This window comes from Dipodomys merriami, unplaced genomic scaffold (genome assembly GCF_024711535.1).
Source record: "Dipodomys merriami isolate MVZ:Mamm:240054 unplaced genomic scaffold, mDipMer1.0.p SCAF_106, whole genome shotgun sequence".
In the NCBI taxonomy this organism is placed as follows: Eukaryota; Metazoa; Chordata; class Mammalia; order Rodentia; family Heteromyidae; genus Dipodomys; species Dipodomys merriami.
Window position 1 is genome coordinate 3682540 of NW_027202338.1, and position 21015 is coordinate 3703554.

Consider the following 21015-nt stretch of genomic DNA (forward strand, 5'->3'; position numbering starts at 1 on the left):
CATTGGACTGATCCAGGAGAGGGGAAGGGTGGCCTATAAATAGAGAAGGGATCCACGTGACATTTTGGCAGCTGTTTCCAACCGCCCCTCCTCAATTTTCAGCTTCTGAGGCTGCGCACGGGGAGGCTAGATTTAGAGGAGCAGCCCCGATTTCGCCTCCTCTTATAAGAAGCTTTCCCAGACGCTCTGCTGTAAAACCAGACACACACACACACACACACACACACACAAAATTATGCTTTTCAGCAGGGCGTGGATCTTGCTTAGAATAACCCCTGCGTTTGCTTTAATGTCTGCTAGGGTTGCATTGAAATCATCTTTCCAGCATGGTGCCCGGCATTTTTCTTTTGCACTGGACCTGAAAATTATGTAGCCAGTCTTGATTCTAAGATTGGTTGTGTCCCCAAATTCTGGAATGATTCTCTGCGAGGAAGTCTATGTTTGGCCCAGAACAGAATGTGTCTTTTATCTCCCAGGTGCGGTGAGGCTCTGTGCTGTAAGAGTCTGCGCTTCCAGGGGCCTTTGTTCGACGTTCTAAGAGGCTTTGTTCCGCGCCTTCTAAGATGCTCTGTTCTCCCAGTTCTACGGTGCAGAGTCCCAGCCTCACTGGTTCCCAAGGCTTCTGAGTCCCCACGCTCCGCAGGCTGGGCTGGCGCCCCCTCTGGCGGCCGGCCTCTGTCACTACACTAAGAACCTTCCTACAACCTTCCCGGTTACTCCTTAAAAGCCAGTGCTCCTCTCAGGGGCCGTGGCTCCTGGTGCGAGATCCTGCCATGGCAAAAAAAAGTGAGAGGAAGCTGGCGGCCAGTGGCTCACATCTGTCATCCTAGCTACGCAGGATGCTGAGATCTGAGGATGGTGGTTCAAAGCCATCCGGGGCAGGAAATTCTGTGGGACTCTTATCTCCAATTAACCACCAGAAAACCACCGGAAGTGGTGCTGTGGTTCAAAGTGTGCGATAGCCTTAAATGAAGAAGCTCAGGGATAGCACCCAGGCCTTGAGTTCAAGCCCCTCAATCGACAAAAAAAAAAAAAAAGTGTGAGAATCTACCCAGCAAAATGCCAGATGTGGTTCAACAGATAGAGCACCAGTCATGAACAAAAGGGCTGAGCAAGTACAAAACCCTGAGCTCACTCCCCAGTACTGCAAAAACCACAAAACAAAGCACATGCCTATAATCCCAAACCTAGGCACTCAGGAGGCAGAGGCTGGAGAGGAGGATCTCAAGTTGGAAGCCAGACTAGGCAGATAGGAAGACCTTGTCTCAAAATCAAAATACAAACAAAAGTGCTAGGGCTCTGGTTCAAGTGGTAGAGCACTTGCCTAGCATGCATGCACAAGACCCTGGATTCGAACTCTAGCACTGCAAAAAAAAAAAAATTAAAAGCATCACACCATGAGTTGATGGCCCCCAAATTTCAATGGCTCAGATTTTTTTTTTAACATTATCTTGGGACAGAAGTGATACAATTCAGTAGACAGCACACTTCAAATTTTGAATTTTGCACTTGTCCCAGTGATATTCGCTCCACGATTCTCTGGGACACTGGGCCATGACTACAAACTAAAGAGTCAAGAATGGGGTGTGATCAGAGACCCAGGCATGGCGAGAGACAAGTCCATTTTAATTGTTGGGGAGACAGGGAGGGCCTTCGAGATAACCTCCCCACCCCCACTGCAGCATCCTGCAAAAAGAAGCATCCAGTCTGGGCGGGTAACTGCTTCCCCTAAAACACTCCAACTCTGGGATGTTCCCCGGAGCAGCAGCTCATAAGATGCTGATGCGCTCGGCTAGTCCCTGCATCTCATGGTCCTGCGGCAATCGGGCGCTGGCGAGCTCCCCATCCGCGGGCAATTCAGGGCTGGTCAACATGCGCTCTGTCAGGAACAGCTCCCAGCGTGCGTCCTCACTCTCGTGTGTGATGTACCGCTCGCCCATTTTATTCTCCAGCTCTCGGAGATCCAGCCACGTCTGGTACTCCTGGCCCCGGAAGAGGTAGGTGAGCTTCGGGGCTGCATCTATGGCAGCCAATTGTGGCCAGAGCAGTGATGGAGGCTTTCTGCTCAGCCAAAGACCCACGGGGTACCACCAATGATGAAGCCACACCCAATGTAAGTGCTCAGCCAATAGCAATTTATCCCCGCCCCCTTCTTCAGCCCAGCCAATAAGGGGCTCTCTATCACTACTTGCCCAGCCAATAAAGGTCTAGCTCCACCCCCTTCCCCAGCGCAGCCACACCCTCTGCATTACCTGTAACCAGGGATGGCTGAGAGACTTGTCCACGCTGTAGCGCTTTCGCATCTTCACTTGAAGCAGGTTGTTGATGAGGTCGATGGCTGCATAGGATGGAGAGACCAACTGTTTGCCACTGTGACTGGTGCCATCACGGTGTGCCCGGGCAGCTCAGAAATCTCACCTGCCCCAAACCCTTGCCTACTGATTTCCTGACCTATACTGCAAATCTGTGCCTGGTGCTGGCGGCTCAAGCCTTGTCATCCTAGCAACTCAGGAGGTTGAGATCTGAGGATCATGGTTCAGAGCCAGTTTGGGCAGAAAGGTTCATGAGGCCCTTGTCTCCAATTAACCAGCAAAAGGCTGGGAGGTGGTGTGGCTCAAATACAAATAGTATGCTTCAGGTGAGTTTGGTGGAATCCTCAGACACAGGAGGCTGATGGTACAGCCCCTGTGACCCCACCCACATAGGCCACGCCTCCCACCAATCTCTCCAATTCCACTCACCACCAGCTGAGATGTTGCTCCAGGGGCTGGCAGGGTACATGAAGGCAGCATTCTGGATCTGGTCATTAATGTCCTCATCCTCATTGAAGGGGAACGTGCCGCTGAGGCTGACATACATGATCACCCCCACCGACCACATGTCCAGTGAGCGGTTGTAGCCCTGGTTGAGCAGCACCTCTGGGGCCAGGTAGGCGGGTGTGCCCACCACCGAGCGCCGGAAGGACTTCTCCCCGATGATGCGGGCAAAGCCGAAGTCACACAGCTTCACCTGCAGAGGTGAGAGGTGCAGGGTCTGGGGGGGATGAAGCCACATCTGCCCTGGTGTGTTCCTGTACTACCAACACGATATTCCAAAGGAAACAGATGCTAGTTGGTCTCTCAAGCTACGTGATCTTGGGCAAGTGACTCAGTTTCCTCATCTCTCCCAGGAGGGGCATAACAGCACATCTCTCAAGGATCAATCCACCGAACTCGCAATACAACATCTTGCTGGGATTACAGGCACGAATCATCATGCTCATCTACCTACCTCCATTCCTCCCTTCCTTTCCTCCTTCCCTGTGTAATTTATTTATTTATTTATTTATTTTTATTTATTTTTTGTTGGCTGTGGGGCTTGAACTCGGCCTGGGCGCTGTCCCTCAGCTTTTCAGCTCAAGGCTAGCACTCTACCACTTGAGCCACGGCGCCACTTCCAGTTTTCTGGTGGTTTATTGGAGATAGGAGTTTCACGGTCTCTCCTGCCCGGGCTGGCTTTGAACCATGATCCTCAGATCTCAGCCTCCTGAGTAGCTAGGATTACAGGCGTGAGCCACCAGTGCCCCGCCCCAGTGTAATTTATACCATCATAAAACTGTTAGTAAACTATGGAAAGTGCAGCTCTTCCTGTCACAGGGCCTTTGCACAGGCTGTTCCTTCTGTCTAGAATACCTCTCTCTCCAAAACACAAAGTGCTACTCCTTCAGATAGTGTTTTCTGACTCTCTCAATGAGGCTATGTAACTTCTGCTTTTGAGAGTTTCCCTATAAAGACCACCAGCTGTTCCCACCATTTGTTCTCCCCTTCTCCCTTTATAAAAATCCTCAATGTAATGGGACACATGGCTGCCCAGAATCCAGACTACATTTCCCTGCCTCCTTAGCAGCAAGCTCAGACCATGTGATCAAGTTATGGCCAATAAGATGTGAGGAGAGATGATGTAACTAAAAAGGACTGCCTTCGTGAAGGTAAGGGGTGTGTCCACCTCATCTACTTTCCTCTCTCTTGTTGTTGTCTGTACTAAGACTCCACGGCAGGCAGAAACAGACTCTTTCTTGTCAACCATTGTCACCTCAGGTGGGAAGACCCCAGATCGCAGTGGGGGCCCCGGGGTTGGCCTTGTTTCCTAGAACCAGGAGGGGACATAACTGACCTGAGGGAAGGGATCCGCTGAGGCCAGCAACACGTTTTCTGGTTTCAAATCACAGTGCACGATGTTCTTGAAGTGAAGGTGTCTCAAAGCCACCAGGATCTGAGAAGGAGGGCAGGGCCCATGAGGCCGGCAGAAGGCACCCCAAGTCCACCCGAAGCAGCCAGCCCTCTAAACCTCACCCAGAACGTTTTCTGCATCCCTGAAGGTGCCCCCAGGGGTCAGGAGATGTGTGAGAACATGGAGTTTTAGATGTCTGTCTAGACGCATTTTTACTGAGAGCTAAGAGTTCGATAGAGTCTAGAAAGGATGGGCTAGAGTGGAGGGACTGGGGAAAACCTGAGGCCCTCTGGCACGAAGCACACTCCTAACTTGCTTAGCAAATTATTAGTCTTAATAAATACCAATGACATTACTTATCCATTTAGCACCATCGTTCACTATTAACCTCTGCTGGGTTAGGCCTGCCCACGCTGGATGTGATTCTTTTCTTTCTTTCTTTTTTTTTTGGCCAGTCCTGGGGCTTGAACTCTGGGCCTGGGTGCTGTCCCTGAGCTCTTTCACTCAAGGCAAGCACTCTACCACTTTGAGCCACAGCATCACTTCCAGTTTTCTGGTGGTTATAAAGAGCTCCTGGTTTTCCTGCCTAGGCTGGCTTCGAACCACGATCCTCAGATCTCAACCTCCTGAGTAGCTTGGATTCCAGGCATGAGCTACCTGGCTGGGCGATACTTTCTAGAGCCCAAGTTATTTTGGTTCATAGCACTGCCTGGCAAGAGACCATACCTGGAAGAGGGGCTCACAGAGTGTTGAATTTAATAAAAGAATGAATGACTAAATGAGAAAAGAAACCTCTTGTCCCATTTTCCTATGTAATAAAAATTCCTGCAGCTATAGTTTATTTTTCTGTGTGTGTGTGTTGCGGGGGGGGGGGGGGGGGAGTACTAAAGTTTGAACTCGGGAACTGCACACAGTCCCTTAGTTATTTTCATTCAAAGCTGATACTTTACCACATGAGCCAAAACTCTATGTCTAGCTTTTGTGCTGGTTAACTGGAGATGAGTCTCATGGACTTTGCTGTTTGGGTTAGCGCTGAATCCTTTTTTTTTGGGGTGGGGTGGGGGGGTCAGTCGTGGGGCTTGAACTCTGGGCCTGGGCACTATCACTCAGCTCTTCAGCTCAAGGGTAGAGCTCTACCACTTGAGCCACAGTGCCACTTCTGGCCTTTTTTTTGCTATGTGGTATTGAGGAATCAAACCCAGGGCCTCATGCATGCAAGGCAAGCACTGAGCCAACTTCCCAGCCTCATTTTTTCTTATTGCTGTAACTACTCCTTGCCTTTTTTCTTCTCCATCCTCCCCACCTCCCCTCTTTCCCCCAGCCAGTGTCCAGGTCCCCAGGGCCTCCACAAGGGGGAGCCTGAGGCTGAGTGGCACACCTGGGTAATGAGGAATTTGGTTAGGCGCTCAGGCAACCGGCCCTTCTCGCTGGAGAGAATCATTTCCAACATGTCTCCATGTAGTTTCTCCATCACCACAAACACCTTCTCAGGTGTCTCGAACATACACTCCAGGTTCACGATCCCGGAGTGCCGCAGACTCTGGGGGAGGGGAAGGATGGGGGTGAAAGGGTCACAGATCAGGTCATCCATGAACTCAGACCCTGGCAGATAACATGAGAGCAGATGACCCACCCAGTAGGCTGTCCCTGGGGGAGGCCAAGACGCCCTACGGCACTGGACAGGTGTCTAGAAGCATCTTTGCATAATGACATAGGGAAGTCTGCAGTGGCAGGAGGGTGAAAAGAATGGACATTTCTTTTTGTTTAAGATTTCTTTGGTTGGTCATGGGGCTTGAACTCCGGGTCCACACTCTGTCCCTAAGTTCTTTCGCTTAAGACTAGCCCTCTACCACTTTGAGCCACAGCCAAACTTCTGGTTTTCTGGTGATTAATAGATTAGAGTCTCACAGACTTTCCTGGCTGGGCTGGTTTTGAACCACAACCCTCAGATTTTAGCCTCCTGAGTAGTTAGGATTATAGGTGTGAGCCACCAGCACCAGGCGGGACCTTGTTTTTGTTTGGCTTTTATTTTTCTTTGGTGCCTTGTTTAGGGCTTGAACTCAAGGTCTGGGGTGCTGTCCCTTAGCTTGTATGCTCAAGGTAATACTCCATCATTTGAGCCACAGTACCACCTGTGGCTTTGTGTGGTTAACTGAAGATGAGTCTTATGGACTTTTCTGCCCTAGCTGGCTTTGAACTGTAATCCTCAGATCTCAGCCTTCTGGGTAGCTCTAATTACAGGCGTGAGCCTCCAGCTGTTTGTTTTCTTTTCATTTTAAATTTGTTTTCCTTCCCCCTTCCTTCAGGCCTGTCCTGACCTTGCTCTACTTCTCCTGCCCAGATCCCTATCCATGGGTCACCTGAAGAATGGCCACTTCGTTCCTCAGCTGGCTCTCCTGCTTGGTGGGAAAGCGCAGTTTGTCGATGACTTTTACCGCCACGTCCCTTCCAGTCTTCCGGTGCTTTCCTGAGGGGTGGGGAAGGGTGAGGTAAAGGAGGAGGAAGTAAGGAATGGGGACCTCCCAATCCTGACAGGATGAACACTGCCCCTGCTGCCTACCCCACCGAGAACAAGCAGACAGGGTTGGTGGAAAGTGATGGAAGGTCACCCGAGCGGCTTGGAGGGGTCCCCAACATGTAAGAGCCGTGACTGGAGATGACAGGAAAAAATGGAAGAACGGCAAAAGATGGAGCTGCAAAGAGGGAAACGGACAGCAAAGGAAATTTTACTTATATCCAATCAGAAACTAGTATCTAGTGATGTGACCAATCAGAGTGTGGAACTTTTACTTGATTAGTAAAGTGAATGCTGAACACCAGTGGCTCATGCCTGTAATCCTAGCTACTTGGGACGCTGAAGTCTGAGTATCGAGATTCCAAGCTATCCTAGTCAGAAAAATCTGTGCCATTCTTTAATCTCCAAGTAACCATCAAAAAGCCACAAGTGAGCTGTGGCTCAAGTGGTAGAATGCTCACCCTGAGTGAAAAAGTGAGGGAACAATGTTCAGCCCTGAGTTCAAGCCCCGATCAGCACACACACACACACACACACACACACACACACACACACACACACACACACACACACACACACACACACACACACACACACACACACACACACACACACACACACACACACACACACACACCAGCAAGGGGGCTGGGAAGGTGGCTCAGTGGTAGAGTGCTTGCCTTGCATGCATGAGGCCCTGGATTTGATTCCTCAGCACCACATAAGCAGAAAAAGCCAGAAGTGGTGCTGTGGCTCAAGTGGTAGAGTTCTACCCTTGAGCTGAAGAGATGAGGGACAGCACCCAGGCCCAGAGTTCAGACTTTATGACCACAAAAAAAAAAAAAAAAAAAAAAAACCAGGAAGAAGGCTCATTGGTTTTGCCAATGAGAAGATTCTTCCTCTAAGCCAATCAAAACAAAGGCAAGCATCAGGCCAATCAGAAAAGGTAGGTGTGGCTCCATGAAGGCCCCGCCCATCCTCAGGGTCAGCCTAGTTCTTACCTCCATAGACCACTCCAAACTGCCCCGAGCCCAACACCTCATCTGGGAAGATCTGGTAGACAGTGGCAATGTCCTATGGGTTGGGGACAGGAGGGTTAGGGGTGTAAACGGAGATGGGGTGTCAAGGAGACTGGGGAAGGTGTATGGGAGCTGGAAGGCATCAGGAGCTTACCACATTCTCTTGGATTTGACTGTTGGACACAGAGATGCTCAGAGAAGCTTGTCCTGGGGAGAGAGGAGAGATGAGAGGTCAAGAGACCCTGGGGTCAGGGAGGTCTTCACCCATAGCTCCAAAGAACCCCCTCTTCAGCCAGCCCAACCAGGATTGGATGGAGTGGTGCAACGTGCAGCTTTGTATGGGCCCATTCTGAACTTTACTTTCCTCTTCTAGAAAATGAAAACCAAAAAAAGGCCTTGCTCCTACGGCTACTGGGAGGAGAAAAATAAGAGGAGATGTCTCAACCCCCATGATCTCAGAGCCCACAGAGGGAAGGTGGGAAGGAGAGGCAAAAGTGACACCATGACTTCCAAAATATGTCCCATTAGAAACCCAGCCAGAGCCTGGCATTTCTTTTTACTATGTGAATGCCCCGAGGGTCCAGCTTCTCCCCACCAAAAGATCCTAGACTCTACCTTCATCTCCTTGTCCCAATCCGATTCTCCTCTCTCCCTTTCTCTCTCTTTTTATTAGTCATGAGTCTTGAACTCAGGGCCTGGGTACTGTCCCTGAGCAATTTTGCTCAAGGTTAGTGCTCTACCACTTTGAGTCACAGCACCACATTTGATTTGCTGGTGTTTTATTGGAAAGTCTCACGGACTTTCCTGCTTGGGTTAGCTTTGAACTACAATCTTCAGATCTCATCCTCCTAAGTAGGATTACAGACATGAGCCACCAGAACCTGGCTGTCCCTTTTCTTTTTTTTTTTTTTTGTCAGTCCCAGGGCTTAAACTCAAAGCCTGGGCACTGTCCCTGAGCTTCTTTTGCTCAAGGCAAGCACTCTACCACTTGAGCCACAGCGCTACTTCCAGCTTTTTCCGTTTATGTGGTACGGAGGAATCGAACCCAAGACTTCATGCATGCTAGGCAAGCACTCTACCACCAAGCCATATTCCTAGCCCCATTTTTAGGTTTCTGAAGACAGGATCTTGCTATGTAGCCAAGGCCAGTCTCCAACCTGTGAGTCTCGCATCTCAGCCTCCTGTGTGATGGGATTCAAGGTACGCACCACCATGCCTGGCTCAATCCTCCCCTTTCTTTTCATATCCTGATAAGGAGGCTAGAGGAATCTTGCTGAAACACAACCCTAACCTTTGCTTTCCCTGCTCACAATGCTGCTAGTCCAGGTCCCTTCAATGGCCCACAAGCTGCCCAGCTCCTGTCCCAGTGTCACTGTCCTGACAGAGCAGGCACTCAGTAAATGGGTAAACAGTCATTCCGTCTGGCATAGGCTGGGAGAGAAGTAATGTGCTCAGGATCACATGTAAGATTAGGGGCTTAACAGAGACTGGAACCCAGACCTGCTGAGTCTATTTCTTAGGCTGCTCCAGGCTCTCACCTTCCCTAGGACCCCACCTAAGCCCCTCAAGACCCAGGGCAGGGACTCACGGTGGGGCGCATGGCCTGGAGCACTGGGCGCATCTTGGAGGATGACAGGCATCAGGGCTTGGCGGATGGCCGTCTCCCAGCCCCGGGCAGCCTCCGCCCCCTGACCACTCGGCCCACCCGGGGCTCCGCCAGGCGTCTCCCCCACAAAATAGGTAGCATTGGCGGTGATGATCTCAAAGCAGTGTGGGTTGGTGCCGGGTGGCACGAGGGTAAAGTTCTGGGCGGGTTCCACGGCGAGGATTTCTGACAGTGGGATCTCCTGGTAGGGCACAGAATCAGTACAGGTGAGGACACCATGCTGGCCCATGGGGTTCCTCCACTGATTCAGAGGGGCATCCAGGAATCTGGGTCATGAGAACAGGCCTGGCTTGCATGGAATGGAAAGGCTTCCAGGGAGAAGTGATACTCAAGCAGACACCACCAGAAAGACTGGCAAAGAGTGAATGCGACAGCATGCACAAAGGCCCTGAGGCCGAGTGCGCCACAGCCCCCATTCACATGAGATGGTGTCTGCATACTGTAGGTGCTTGATGAGTAAAGGAAGGGAAGGAGGCCACAGCCCTGAGGCCCACAAGAAGAGTCCTGGGTTTTGTCTGAGGGTCCTAGTGAGCCACTGAAGGGCTCTGAGGAAGGGAGGGGTAGCCTCTGGTTAAGCAGAGGGTAGATAGGACAGATTGAGATCAAAACAGAAGACCAGCCCAAACAGAAGACCAACGAGGGGATTGGTGTGTGTGTGTGGGGAAATGCAAGGCCAGGTACAAAGTGGCTCATGCCTGTAATCCCAGCTATTGAGAGGCTGAGATCTGAGGATCACAGTTCAAAGACAGACCAAGCAGGAAAATCCAGGAAACTCTTATCTTCAAGTAACCACCAAAAATCTAGAAATGGAGGTGTGGTTCAAGTGATAGAGCCCTGAGGTCAGTATTGCTACTTGAAGCATTTTACAGAAGAGGGATCTGAGAGGGAGGGAGGTTAAGGAATTATGCCATGGGTTCCCCAGCTGGGAAGCAGTGGGAGCCAATAGGGCAAATAGGGGTAGATTGGCTAAGGGGCTAGAAGAGGAAGCTGGGGGTGGGGAAAGGATGTGATTGGCAGGTTTGGGTGGAGGGATATGACCAGAGGGGTTGGGGATGCGGGGCCCTGGCTCACCTTGTAGTATCTGTTGGTGGTGTTGTTCTGAAACAGCGTGATGCACTTGCAGTCTAGGCGCCAATAATGCCGCTTCCTCTGTTGAGAGAGATGGGGGAGGGGAGGGGCACCCCCTCCCACCCAGGCTGTCAGGGCCTGGGGTTTGCCTGGAGCTCCTGAGGGGCCTAAAGCACTATTCAGCCAAACTCTGCCCCAAGCCCCGCCCCCTCGTGCCCCCCCCCCCGTGCCTTTATTTTAAATCCCGTTGCTTGTTCCATTCCAGACCCCTAACCCACCCTTCTGATTCCAGCCCTGTCTCCATCACCGCCTCACACCCCTCAAATCTGCTCCAGCTCCACTGGGGCTTGGCAGAGGAAACCTAACATCCAGCTCTGATTCTGCCCCCTGACTAGCCCCGCCCACCCAGAGCATCCCAACCCCGCCCACTCAGGCTGTGCAGGCCTGTCCCTAACCCTAGCCCCGCCCACCCAGACCATCCCAACTCCGCCCACTCAGGCTGTGCAGACACGCCCCTAACCCTAGCCCCGCCTACTCACCAGAGTGTCCTTGTTGCTGTAATGAACCACCCAACCCTCCCGCAGCGTGGTGCTGGACTTGCGTGTGGTGTGTCGCACTGACTGCACCACCCTCATCAGGGGGATGTAGCCCAAGGAGCTGTTGGGGAGGAAAAGGAAGGGGTGAGATGTCACCTGTCAGATGCAGCAGCAAGAGCTACAGGGGCATCTCTGGGCCATCGGGAAGTGGGGCCTGAACTCAAATCCTATAGTATCAGCACAAAATAGGTTGGCCTGTGGGCTGGTACTCCTGCCTCGGCCTGTCAAGTTCTGGAACTACAGGATTACATTACTGCACCTGGTTTTCTACTGTGACTTAAAAAAAAAAAAAATGTCCATCAGGGCAAGGCACTGGTGGCTCAGGCCTGAAAACCTAGCTACTCAGGAGACTGAGATGTGAGGATTGAGGTTCAAAGCCAGCCTGGGTAGGAAAGTCCGTGAGACTCTAATCTCCAATTAATCACCAGAAAATGGGCACTGTGGCTCAAAGTGGTAGAACGCTAGCCTTGAGCATAAAGAGCCCAGGAACAGTGCCAGGCCCCAAGTTCCAGCCCCATGACCAATCAAAAAAAAAAAAGAAAAAGAAAAAGAAAGGAAAAGAAAGAAAGGAAGAAGGAAAGAAAGAAAGAAAGAAAGAAAGAAAGCCAGCCAAAGAAAGAAGTCCATTAGGAACAAAGGTTAACTGTTAAATTTTGGCACTTTGAAAGGTTTGCCTTGGGAACTGAGAATCTTTACCCCATTGTAGAGATGGGGTAGTGGTTAGCTAAGGCAAGGGCATCTTGGAGAAACCCGCTACCTCTGGGCCTTTCCTCCCTCGCCTTCCTCTTCCTCACTGGCATGGAGGGCATTCTCGGAGTGGGAGCCAGGGATGACACCAGTGTCATCTGTCTCATCCAGGAGGGCAGTCTTGTCGGCCTCACTGAAGTCCGTGGCCTCCTCCATTGGCACATCTGAGGGAGCAAGGGCATCTGAGGGCCTCTACCCAGCCTCAGGCATCTACCCTGTGTTTACCACCCCCAGCTCAGGTGCCCAGCCTCTTACCTCCGTTGATGAGCGCCTCCCCCAGACAGTCATTGGGGACACGGGTGGCACAGCGTTTGTGACAGTTGAACTTGCAGTCTGATAAGACAGGGAATGGGCGGTCATTTACAGGATTGAACCTTCACCTTAATGCACAAGCTCAGGAGTCTGTTCTTGTTGTCTAGCTGCTTTTTTGTTGTTGTTGTTCCCTGACTTTAAGCCATTTTCTCCAACCGTGGGACCTGAGACTCAAGAGGAGACTCTGAAGCTCAGTGAAGCTGGGCTTGGTGGTACATGCTTGTAATGCCAGCACTTGGGAGGCAGAGGCAGGAAGATCTCAAGTTCAAGGCAAGCATAGGCTATATGGTAGTTTCCAGGCCAGCCTCAGACATATAATCAAGCCCTATCTCCAAAACAACAAAAGCAAGCCGAGCTTAGTGGCTACCACCTGTAAACTTAGGTATACAAGCGGTAAAGATCAGAAGGATCATGGTTTAAGGCCAGCTCCAAAAACAAAAGTGGGTGAGACTCCAACTCAACCACCTAAAAAATCTGGGTGCATTGTACTTGTCATCCCAGCTGCTTAGGAAGTAGCAACAGGAGGATTGAGGTCCAGGCTAGTCCCAGCATAAAAGAAGAAAGGGCTGGAGGAGGGGGTTCCAGAGCATTTGCCTAGCACAAGGGCAAGCCTCTTGAGTTCAAACCCCAGTTTTGCAAACAAACAACTCCTTTAGGATCTATAATTCTACGTTCTCCTTAACTTAAAATTCTAGAATGTGGGGCTGGGAAGGTGGCTCAGTGGTAGAGTGCTTGCCTTGCTTGCATGAGGCCCTAGGTTCAATTCCTCAGCACCACATAAGCAGAAAAAAAAAAAAAAAAAAGCCAGAAGTGGTGCTGTGACGCAAGTGGTAGAGCGCTAGCCTTGAGCTGTAGAGCTGAGGGACAGTGCCCAGGCCCAGAGTTCAGGCCCACGACTGGACCCCCCCCCAAAAAAAAAATTCTAGAATGTGGCAGATTCTGACATTATATGACTGTGGGCTTTTTATATTTTGGCACTATTGGCGGTTGCCTTTGCTAGGAAGATGCTCTTACTTGAGCTATGATTTAGTCTTTTTTTGGGTATCATAGGCTTGAACTCTGGGCCCAGGCACTGTCCCTGAGCTCTTCAGCTCAAGGTGAGCACTCTACGACTTAAGCCACAGTGCCACTTCCAGTTTTCTGGTGGTTCACTGGAGATAAGAGTCTCATGGATTTTCCTTCCGTGGCTGGCTTTGAACCGTGATCCTCAGGTCTCAGCTTCCTGAGTAGCTAGGATTATAGGTGTGAGCTACTGGCTGACTCAGCTGATGTTCTATGGTTCTCTCATGCCAGGAATTCTTCTGTTCTGTAGCTGGGGACTTCCCTGCTAAGTGTCTGATGAATTTAGATTCCCAGAGTTCCAGGATTGTAGAACTCCAAAGGTTCCAGGGCTTTTCTGTCTTGAGAATACCAAGATTTTTGCTTTGGGCTAGAAGTCCAGGTTGGGGGTGGCTGGAACCCACTAACCTTTGCACTGTAGGCCCTGGCGGAAGAGACCCTTGAGGAGTTTCTTGCAAGCCTGGCAAACAGTGGGCCGTGTGTAGCTGTGGATGAGAAAGGTGTGCGGCACTTTCACCTTGGTGAGCAGCATCTTGTCCAGCTCGATGGGGCGGCCCGTGTAGAATGAGGAAGAAGACGAGGAGGAGGATGAGGGCGGCCGGCGACCCAGGAGATCCGTGGTGCTCCGGGTCTACAGGGTCCCGGAGGAGGGGAGGGACAATCAGTGCCTGTTCCCATGCAGAACCCACTCCCAAGCCCCCAACCCCCCCCAGCCCAGCCTGCCCTACCCCCAGCCCCTCACCAGCTCCTCCGCCATGCAGGGCAGGGACTCTGAGCTGCCCAGGCGCACTGAGTGACCGCTGGCCAGGGAGGTGGATGACAGGCGGCGCTTGCGGGCCCCGCTGCAGTTATTGGGGATGCTGAAGGCACAGCGCTTGTGATAGTTCAGCCCGCAGCCTGCAGAGGGTGCCACATGGCCAAAGACACAGCTTAGGCCGGCTGCCCCCCTACACCTTCTTTTTGTTGGGGGATAGAGTCTCATTATGTAGCCCAGGTTGGTAGCAAACTCATGATCTTCCTCATCTCCTGAAGGCTTGGATTCCAGGCATGCACACATGGTTCTCACCCTTAGCATTTCTGCTCAAACCCCAATCCCCTTCTAAAGGCATTACACCACTAAAGTTACCAATCACCAGACCCAATCTCTAATTCTGACCTGTAGCCCTACTCCCACCCTTGATTCCACCCTCCCACCAGGTCCCCAAAACTCTTTTCATCCCCGCTTCCCTTCCCACTACAAGGGACACCCCTAGAACTTCACCCCAGTCCACCCTGTTCAAATATTACTCCTTTCATTTGCCCCCACTGCTAACCTTGCCTCTCATTTCCACCCCCCCCCCTTTTTTGTCGGTTGTGGGGCTTGAACTCTGGGCCTGGGCGCTGTCCCTCAGCTCTTCAGCTCAAGGTGAGCGCTCTATCATTTGAGCCACAACTCCACTTCTGGTTTTCTGGTAGTTAACTGGAGATAAGAGTCTCACAAATTTTCCTTGCCCAGGCTGGCTTTGAACTGCGATCCTCAGATCTCAGCCTCCTGAGTAGTTAGGATTACAGGCGTGAGCCACCAGCACCCGGCTTGAAGCCATCCAGTTTGTGGTATGACTGTCCTAGCAAGCCAAGTCAGGTGCCAGAATGACAAAAGATGGACCTTGATGGTCAAACTTTATGTGCTTCCCCTTCGGAAGGTGCTGCAGTGAAGGTATTTTTGCAGATAGGACTAAAATCTGCTATCAGAGGGCAGTAATGCAGGTGATTATCCTAGTTCATGGCTGGGTCTGACTCAATCAGTGCAAAGGATTAAAGAGCTGAGGCACTTAGGCCCGAGTTCCTTCCTGCCAGGCCTTGCAATCCTCTAAATAAATTCCTTCAGAGAAGACTTAATATTTATCTCTGGTTGTTTCTCTGGATCCTTGCCCAACACAAACTTTCACGCAACTTCTCCAGTTTAAGAAACCAGCCCCGCCCACATCCCAAGCCCCACCCACCCCAAGCCCGGCCCTTATATCCGCTCTCCCTAGATCCCACCCCCTCGCCCCGCCCACTTCCTAGGCCCCGCCCCTCACCGTCGCATTTGAGGCCTTGGCGCACCAGGCCGAAGAGCATCTCCCCGCAGTGGTCGCAGAAGGCTGGAGCGCGGTAGGAGTGCACGGTGAGGGCGTGCGGGCGGATCTGGAAGTCCTCAAAGGTAGCAGAGGCTGCAGGCAGCAAAGAAGGACACAGGCCTGAGCTCTGAGTCTCTGGCTATGTGACAACCGCCCTCCTCAAGAAAAGTTACTCTGGCCCGTGTTTCTCACGCGCCCCCCCCCCCTTCGGGCCCCCCCCCCGAGTTGCAAGGTTTGATCTGTCCCTTCTGTCTTCATTCACACTCTGTGTTCTGCAGGGGTCCAAACTTCAGTTCCACCACTAGGAAAATACCTACTTGCTTATACCCTGCCCCCACCCCCCAGAGGCTGACAGAGAAATGGGGCGTGGTTTCCTGGGTAGAGAGCTGTCCCTTTTATCTCCTTTGATTTTGTTTTGACTAGACAGACTCTCCCTGTCTCTATAGATTTGTTGTTGTTGTTGTGCTGGTCCTGAGGCTTGAACTTAGGTCTTTGAGCTCTCCCTTGACTTTTTCACTCAAGGCTGGCACTCTACCAACTTGGGCCACAGATCCACTTCTGGCTTTTTAGTGATTCATTGGCGATACAGGGTTTCATGGACTTTGCTGCCCAGGCTGGCTTCTGCAATCCTCAAATCTCAGCCTCCTGAGATTACAAGAAGCTGATTGCAGGCACGGTGAGCCTCCAGCACCTGGCTCTAAGGGAGATTTTACAAGTACAGGTGCCAGATCTCAGCTTCCCTTGCAAAGATCTACTCAGTGATCACTACAGTGGGAGGATGCCTTTTATAATCACAGATAAAGAAAAGAATTTAAGTGTGAGTTCCCACGCTTCCTAGGCAGGAACTCTACCACTTGAGCCACACCCCCAGTTTGACTTGCTGTAGTTATTCTTTTCAGATCGAGTCTTGAGCTTTTGCCCTGGACATGTCTTGGACCAGGGATCGCTCCACCGTGTAATGGGGTTTGCAAGTGAACACATCACACCTGGCAGCTTGGTGTGGAAGGTGTAACTCAGCGTTATGCCAGGGACTTTTCTTCATGTGGCTGTGGATGGTGCATGATTGGCCAGGGCTGGCTGAATTCTCCAATGTGAACCCACAGTGCATATATTCAACAGTGATTGGCAGGGCCCCTAATTCGCCAGGCAGGCCCACAATCCCTAGCCTATAAATGCCTGGTTGTGAATCTGATCCCCGCCCCCTTTAGAGGCACCACCCCTCACCCAGAAGCATTCTTCCCTCCCCTCCAAGCAAAGCCAGGCCTCACCTGACAGCACCACCTCCACCAGGTCGCCCTCCTGGATGTCCCCTGCAGAGCGCACCAGCTGCAGGAGATTGGCAGACGTGGGGTCATGTTTGAAAAGCAGGATCTTGTCGTAAAGGCCATAGAAGCCGCACTCTGGGAACTGAGGGGAGGGAGAAGGAGGTGGTGAAAAGGAGGTGGAAAAGCTCAGAGCCTTGGTCTGGAACCCTCCTGGGGGGAGGCTGGCAGTTTCCTCTGGAAACTCAGACACCACCACCCCCCAGCCCACTGCTTCCTGTCTGTCCCCTCCTAGCCCCAGCGGGGGGCAGGGCAGGATGTGGGGGCTCCAGGTGTGCTGGGAGGGGGATCACAGGCCTGAGTTTGGTGTCTGGTGCTGGGCAGCTCAGGGAGCAGCTAGACCTGAGGGGACCCCCCTGAGTAAGCACCCCCTCCTCTGTCCCCCACACCCCAGCTTCCTTCCTGGATCTATTGTCCCTGATAGTTGGCTCTAGGCCCAGCATTGGGGAGGAGGGAGAAGGGGATTTTGGACTAATGTAAGGGGGGGCAGGGAAGATGCAGGGTTGCTGGAAAGGCTGTCCTTTGCCCCCAAATACACATAACCCAGGTGTCAGGGACCCAGTTTTGGGGAGTCCAGGGCAGGAAATGCAACCTGGTAAGACAGAAAGTGAAACAAAATGCCCAGGTGAGGTGCTGAGGGAGGGCAGGAGAGAGGGGGGAGGGCGCCCAGCCGCACCTGGACAGAAGAAACTGGGCTGAGCTCTGAGCTGGGAGGACAAAGAATTGTACCCGCGGACAATCTCCACCCCCAGCAGGGCAGTCCTAGCAGGCAGTCTGACTTGGGGGATGGGGTCTGGGCCTGCTAGATTTGGGGATTTGGCAGTTCAAAAGAACAAACAAACAAGTTAATAAGCCTTAGTGTTCTACAGAAAACCAAGGATTGCTTGGCCTTGGTCCCCAGGGAAGGTCTTCTCCTAAAATTGAAGAGTTTCCTTTTCTGTTTCTTTGGGGGAGCCCAAAGAATTCATTTTTAGGGAGTTGAGGAAATCCTGGATGTTTGATGCTCCCAACATGCTCACAATTATATACCCTGAATTCTAATGATTGTTATTGTACATTTGAGGATTTTAATGACCTAGATTAGCAGTCATCAAATATTTCCAAGTGCTTTGTGTATATCAAAGGAAGATTAGAATTATCTGGATATCATAGCATTGGAGCATTTCAATAAACCATTCCAAGATTTGAACATTTTAATGTCAGAGGATTTTGATGACCTAGGAAACATATTGCTACTATTTCAAATTTTAAAATTCCAACATTTTCAGAAGCTGGTAAATGAAGAGCATAGAAGCCCACTATTCTAACTTTTAACAATGTAAAGATTTGGGGAACCAGGCCCATTTGGTCATCTCTCTCACCATGACCCTACAGGCTTGGCCTGGGAGACCCTGAAGTCTATAAAGTTTAAGAACAAAGCCAGGCGCTGGTGGTTCATGTCTGTCATACTAGCAACTCAGGAGGCTGAGCTCTGCATACTCAAAGCAAAATCTGAGACTCTTATCTCCAATTAACCAGCCAAAAGCTAGAAGTAGAGCTGTGGTCCAAGTGCTAGAGTTCTAGCCTTTGGAGGAAAAAGCTAAGGGACAGTGCCCAGACTCTTGAGTTCAAGCCCAGTAGGGGCACAGGGATTAGGGGAGGTTTCAGAAACACACACCCCCAATCTCTGAGGAGGACATGGAGGGCATCTGCCTCTGTACACACATCAGGTTGGGGGAGGAGAAGGATCTATCGGGTCCTGAGTCCTCACTTGCCCTGGCCATCTGTGCAAAAACCTACACCCACACATGTCACCCGATCCCCACGGCCAGCCCGGCTTCGGTTTCTACTGTTTCCAACAAGTGGGGGACTCTAGGTGGAGAGGGAGGTCCCCCACATTTGCTGTCCCCTACCTGCCTCTTTCCTATACAAATCCGGACGGGCACCTCCCTTCCTCCCTCCCCGCTGCAGAAAACAACAAACATGCAGGGACTCGCAATTTGAGGAGGCCTCTGGGGCACCCCACCCCTGCCCTGGCCTTCCCCAAACCTTGGTAGTGGGGTAAGGACTCAACTGGGGGCCAGTGCCTTTCCCAGTCGTCCAGCAGGGCCTCCCTCTCCTCCCCCCACCCTCTGCCCGCGCCCCCCTGCTGGGGCCTCTTCCCAAGCAGGATCGGAGAGCCCCAGCCTCACCTTCTGGTCCACAATAGAGCAAGCCAGCTGCTTCACGTGGGCCAACTCGGAGGCCGCGGGCAACAGCACAAACTCGCGGGTCAGCCCGATCTGGATGTGGAAGGAGACTCCCGAGCCAGGCGCCGGGCCCTGGGGCAGCAGCGCGGGTGGCGACTGAAGCTCCAAGCCAGTGGAGGGCGGAGGAGACCCCGGCCCCGGAGAGCCGGGGAGCCCGGCGGGATGGGTGGGGGCAGCGGCCATGGGGGGCAGGTCCGGACCCGGTGGCCCACCCGGGATCCGGCTGGGGAAGTCCTGGAAAACCGGTCCTAGATCCCAGGGGACCTAGGGGAGGAGCTCAGGGAGTCGGGAGGAGATAACTGGCCAGATGAGAGACCAGAGGATGGCGGGATTCTGGAAAACGAGAGAGAGAGAGAGAGAGAGAGAGAGAGAGAGAGAGAGAGAGACAGAGACAGAGACAGAGACAGAGACAGAGACAGAGAGACAGAGACAGAGACAGAGACAGAGAGAGATCTAGTGGATCTCACGCCTGGGATCACGGGATCACAGACCATCAGAAAGACAAGTGGTGGTGGTAGAGGGAGGGAGATCCAGCGATGGAGAGATGCCAAGAAATCAGCAAAACCTAGCAGGTCAGGGTTCAGAGATCAAGAGATCCCGCGATCCAGAGCCCCGTGGGAGAAAGAAGAGGTTGAGAGAAGAACAGGGGGGATCCGATCTCGGGGAACAGTGGCTCTGAGACCCAGGATCTCACTAAATAGGTCACGTTGGGGGTCGAGGACAGAAGTCTCTGGGTTGGGAAGCCAGTGGGTCCTAAGGATCCAGCCCAGGGATGGACAGAGGGGTCCCCGGGGCCGGGACGAGAGAGCAGGGAACCTCACGGGTCTCAGAAGTTGGAGAAAAGTTGGGGTCCGGGGCCGCGGGGAAGGGGCGTTACCGGAGGCGGGGCGGGGCGGGGGGTCAAGGGAGGGTCGCGCGGCGCGGGCCCCTCTTTTTTTCCACCCCTCCAAAGTTTAAGTACGCGGCGGCGGCCCAGGAGGAAGTGTCGGGAGCGATGGCGCCGTCAGCCAATCGATTCGGGGCTCGTGACGTCGCGGGGCGGGGCCGGCCCGGGGCAGGAGAGTGGGGGCGGAAGGGGAGGGCGGGCCCGCGGGCCGGGGCGGGCGGGGGCCCGGGGACCCGGGGACCTGGGGTGTGTGGGGCGGGGCGGCAGGGGCGCCCCTTCTTCCCTCCAGAGCACCCGGGTTTGAGAAGTTAACTTCTTTCCCGGAGCGGACGGGGGCGGGGCCGCTGTCACCCCGCACGGGGTCTCCGTGGTCCTGTGAGGAGAGGAGCCCCGCCCGGCCCGCATCCGGCGCTCCCCGCTGGGGCGAGGGTCGGAAATAGGGTGTCAAGTCCGGTCTGCTTTCCGGGCCCTCAGCATCACCCCGCCCCCCAAGCCGGAGCCGCGGGGACACGTCTGCAAAGTACCTCCAACCCATTTCCCAGGTGGGAGGACCGAGGCCTGGCTTCAGGTCTGTCTCAAGACGGGGGGGGGGGGGGGACCGAGCTGCATGGTGCAGAGAGGATGGAGCTGGCTTCCATCTGTGCCCCCCAACGCCCGTGGAGGCCCACAGGGCTGAGGGGCAGGCCAGGGAGGGATGAGATCCAGAAGGCAATCTCTTGGGGCCGTGCCCTTCCCTACTTTAGGCCCCTCCAAGAGCCCCCTCTGGCTACTCCTCGGGGCTGTGACCTAACACGCAAGGTCTCAGTGCTGCAAGGCGGGTGGAAACACAGCAGTTCTTTGGGGGCTGGAGGCTGTGCGTTTGGAGAAAGGGGAGGCACCTCAGGGCTGCATGATTTCTAGGGTCGCTTGTTCCTTCTGATGAGCCAACCAACCGGGAAACATCTACTCCTGAGGGCCTCCTGTGTGCGGGGCTCTGGCGGGCACACCTCCATTCCCTTTCAGGAGCAGTTCTGACTTGATTTCTTTTCCCGCACTGCAGGAAGCAGAAGCTACACTGCCATGACTTGTCTCCTCACCTGACAGATGCCTCTAGCCTGGCCATGAGCTGGGGCCAGAGGACTGGTGGGTATGGGGGCTGCAAAGAGCCCCCTTACTGGCTCAGGAGTGGTGGGGGTAGCTGAGGAGGGTGGTGTGGACTCCATCACCACATCCGGGGGCCTGGGGCTGAGGAAGGAAGTCTGAGGCTGGAGTGAAACCCCAAACCACCACCTGGGGAAGCTGGGAGCCTG

The 21015-nt window shown here is 53.0% G+C and overlaps 1 protein-coding gene across 1 annotated transcript; it reads right to left on the reverse strand.

Moving 5' to 3' along the window:
- Window positions 1-1605: 1605 nt before the first annotated feature.
- On the reverse strand, window positions 1606-19808 carry LOC138814192 (serine/threonine-protein kinase D2). The gene is made up of 18 exons (XM_070003167.1): window positions 18784-19808; window positions 16559-16697; window positions 15252-15383; window positions 13934-14088; window positions 13600-13822; window positions 12076-12153; window positions 11831-11984; window positions 11017-11134; window positions 10481-10558; window positions 9332-9590; window positions 7898-7950; window positions 7726-7798; window positions 6570-6676; window positions 5588-5749; window positions 4153-4251; window positions 2742-3009; window positions 2253-2338; window positions 1606-1982 (listed from the first exon to the last, which is right to left on the reverse strand). Exons 1-18 carry the CDS (start codon window positions 19021-19023, stop codon window positions 1770-1772), a joined length of 2637 nt encoding a protein of 878 aa, XP_069859268.1. The 5' UTR covers window positions 19024-19808; the 3' UTR covers window positions 1606-1769.
- Between the last annotated feature and the right edge of the window lie 1207 nt (window positions 19809-21015).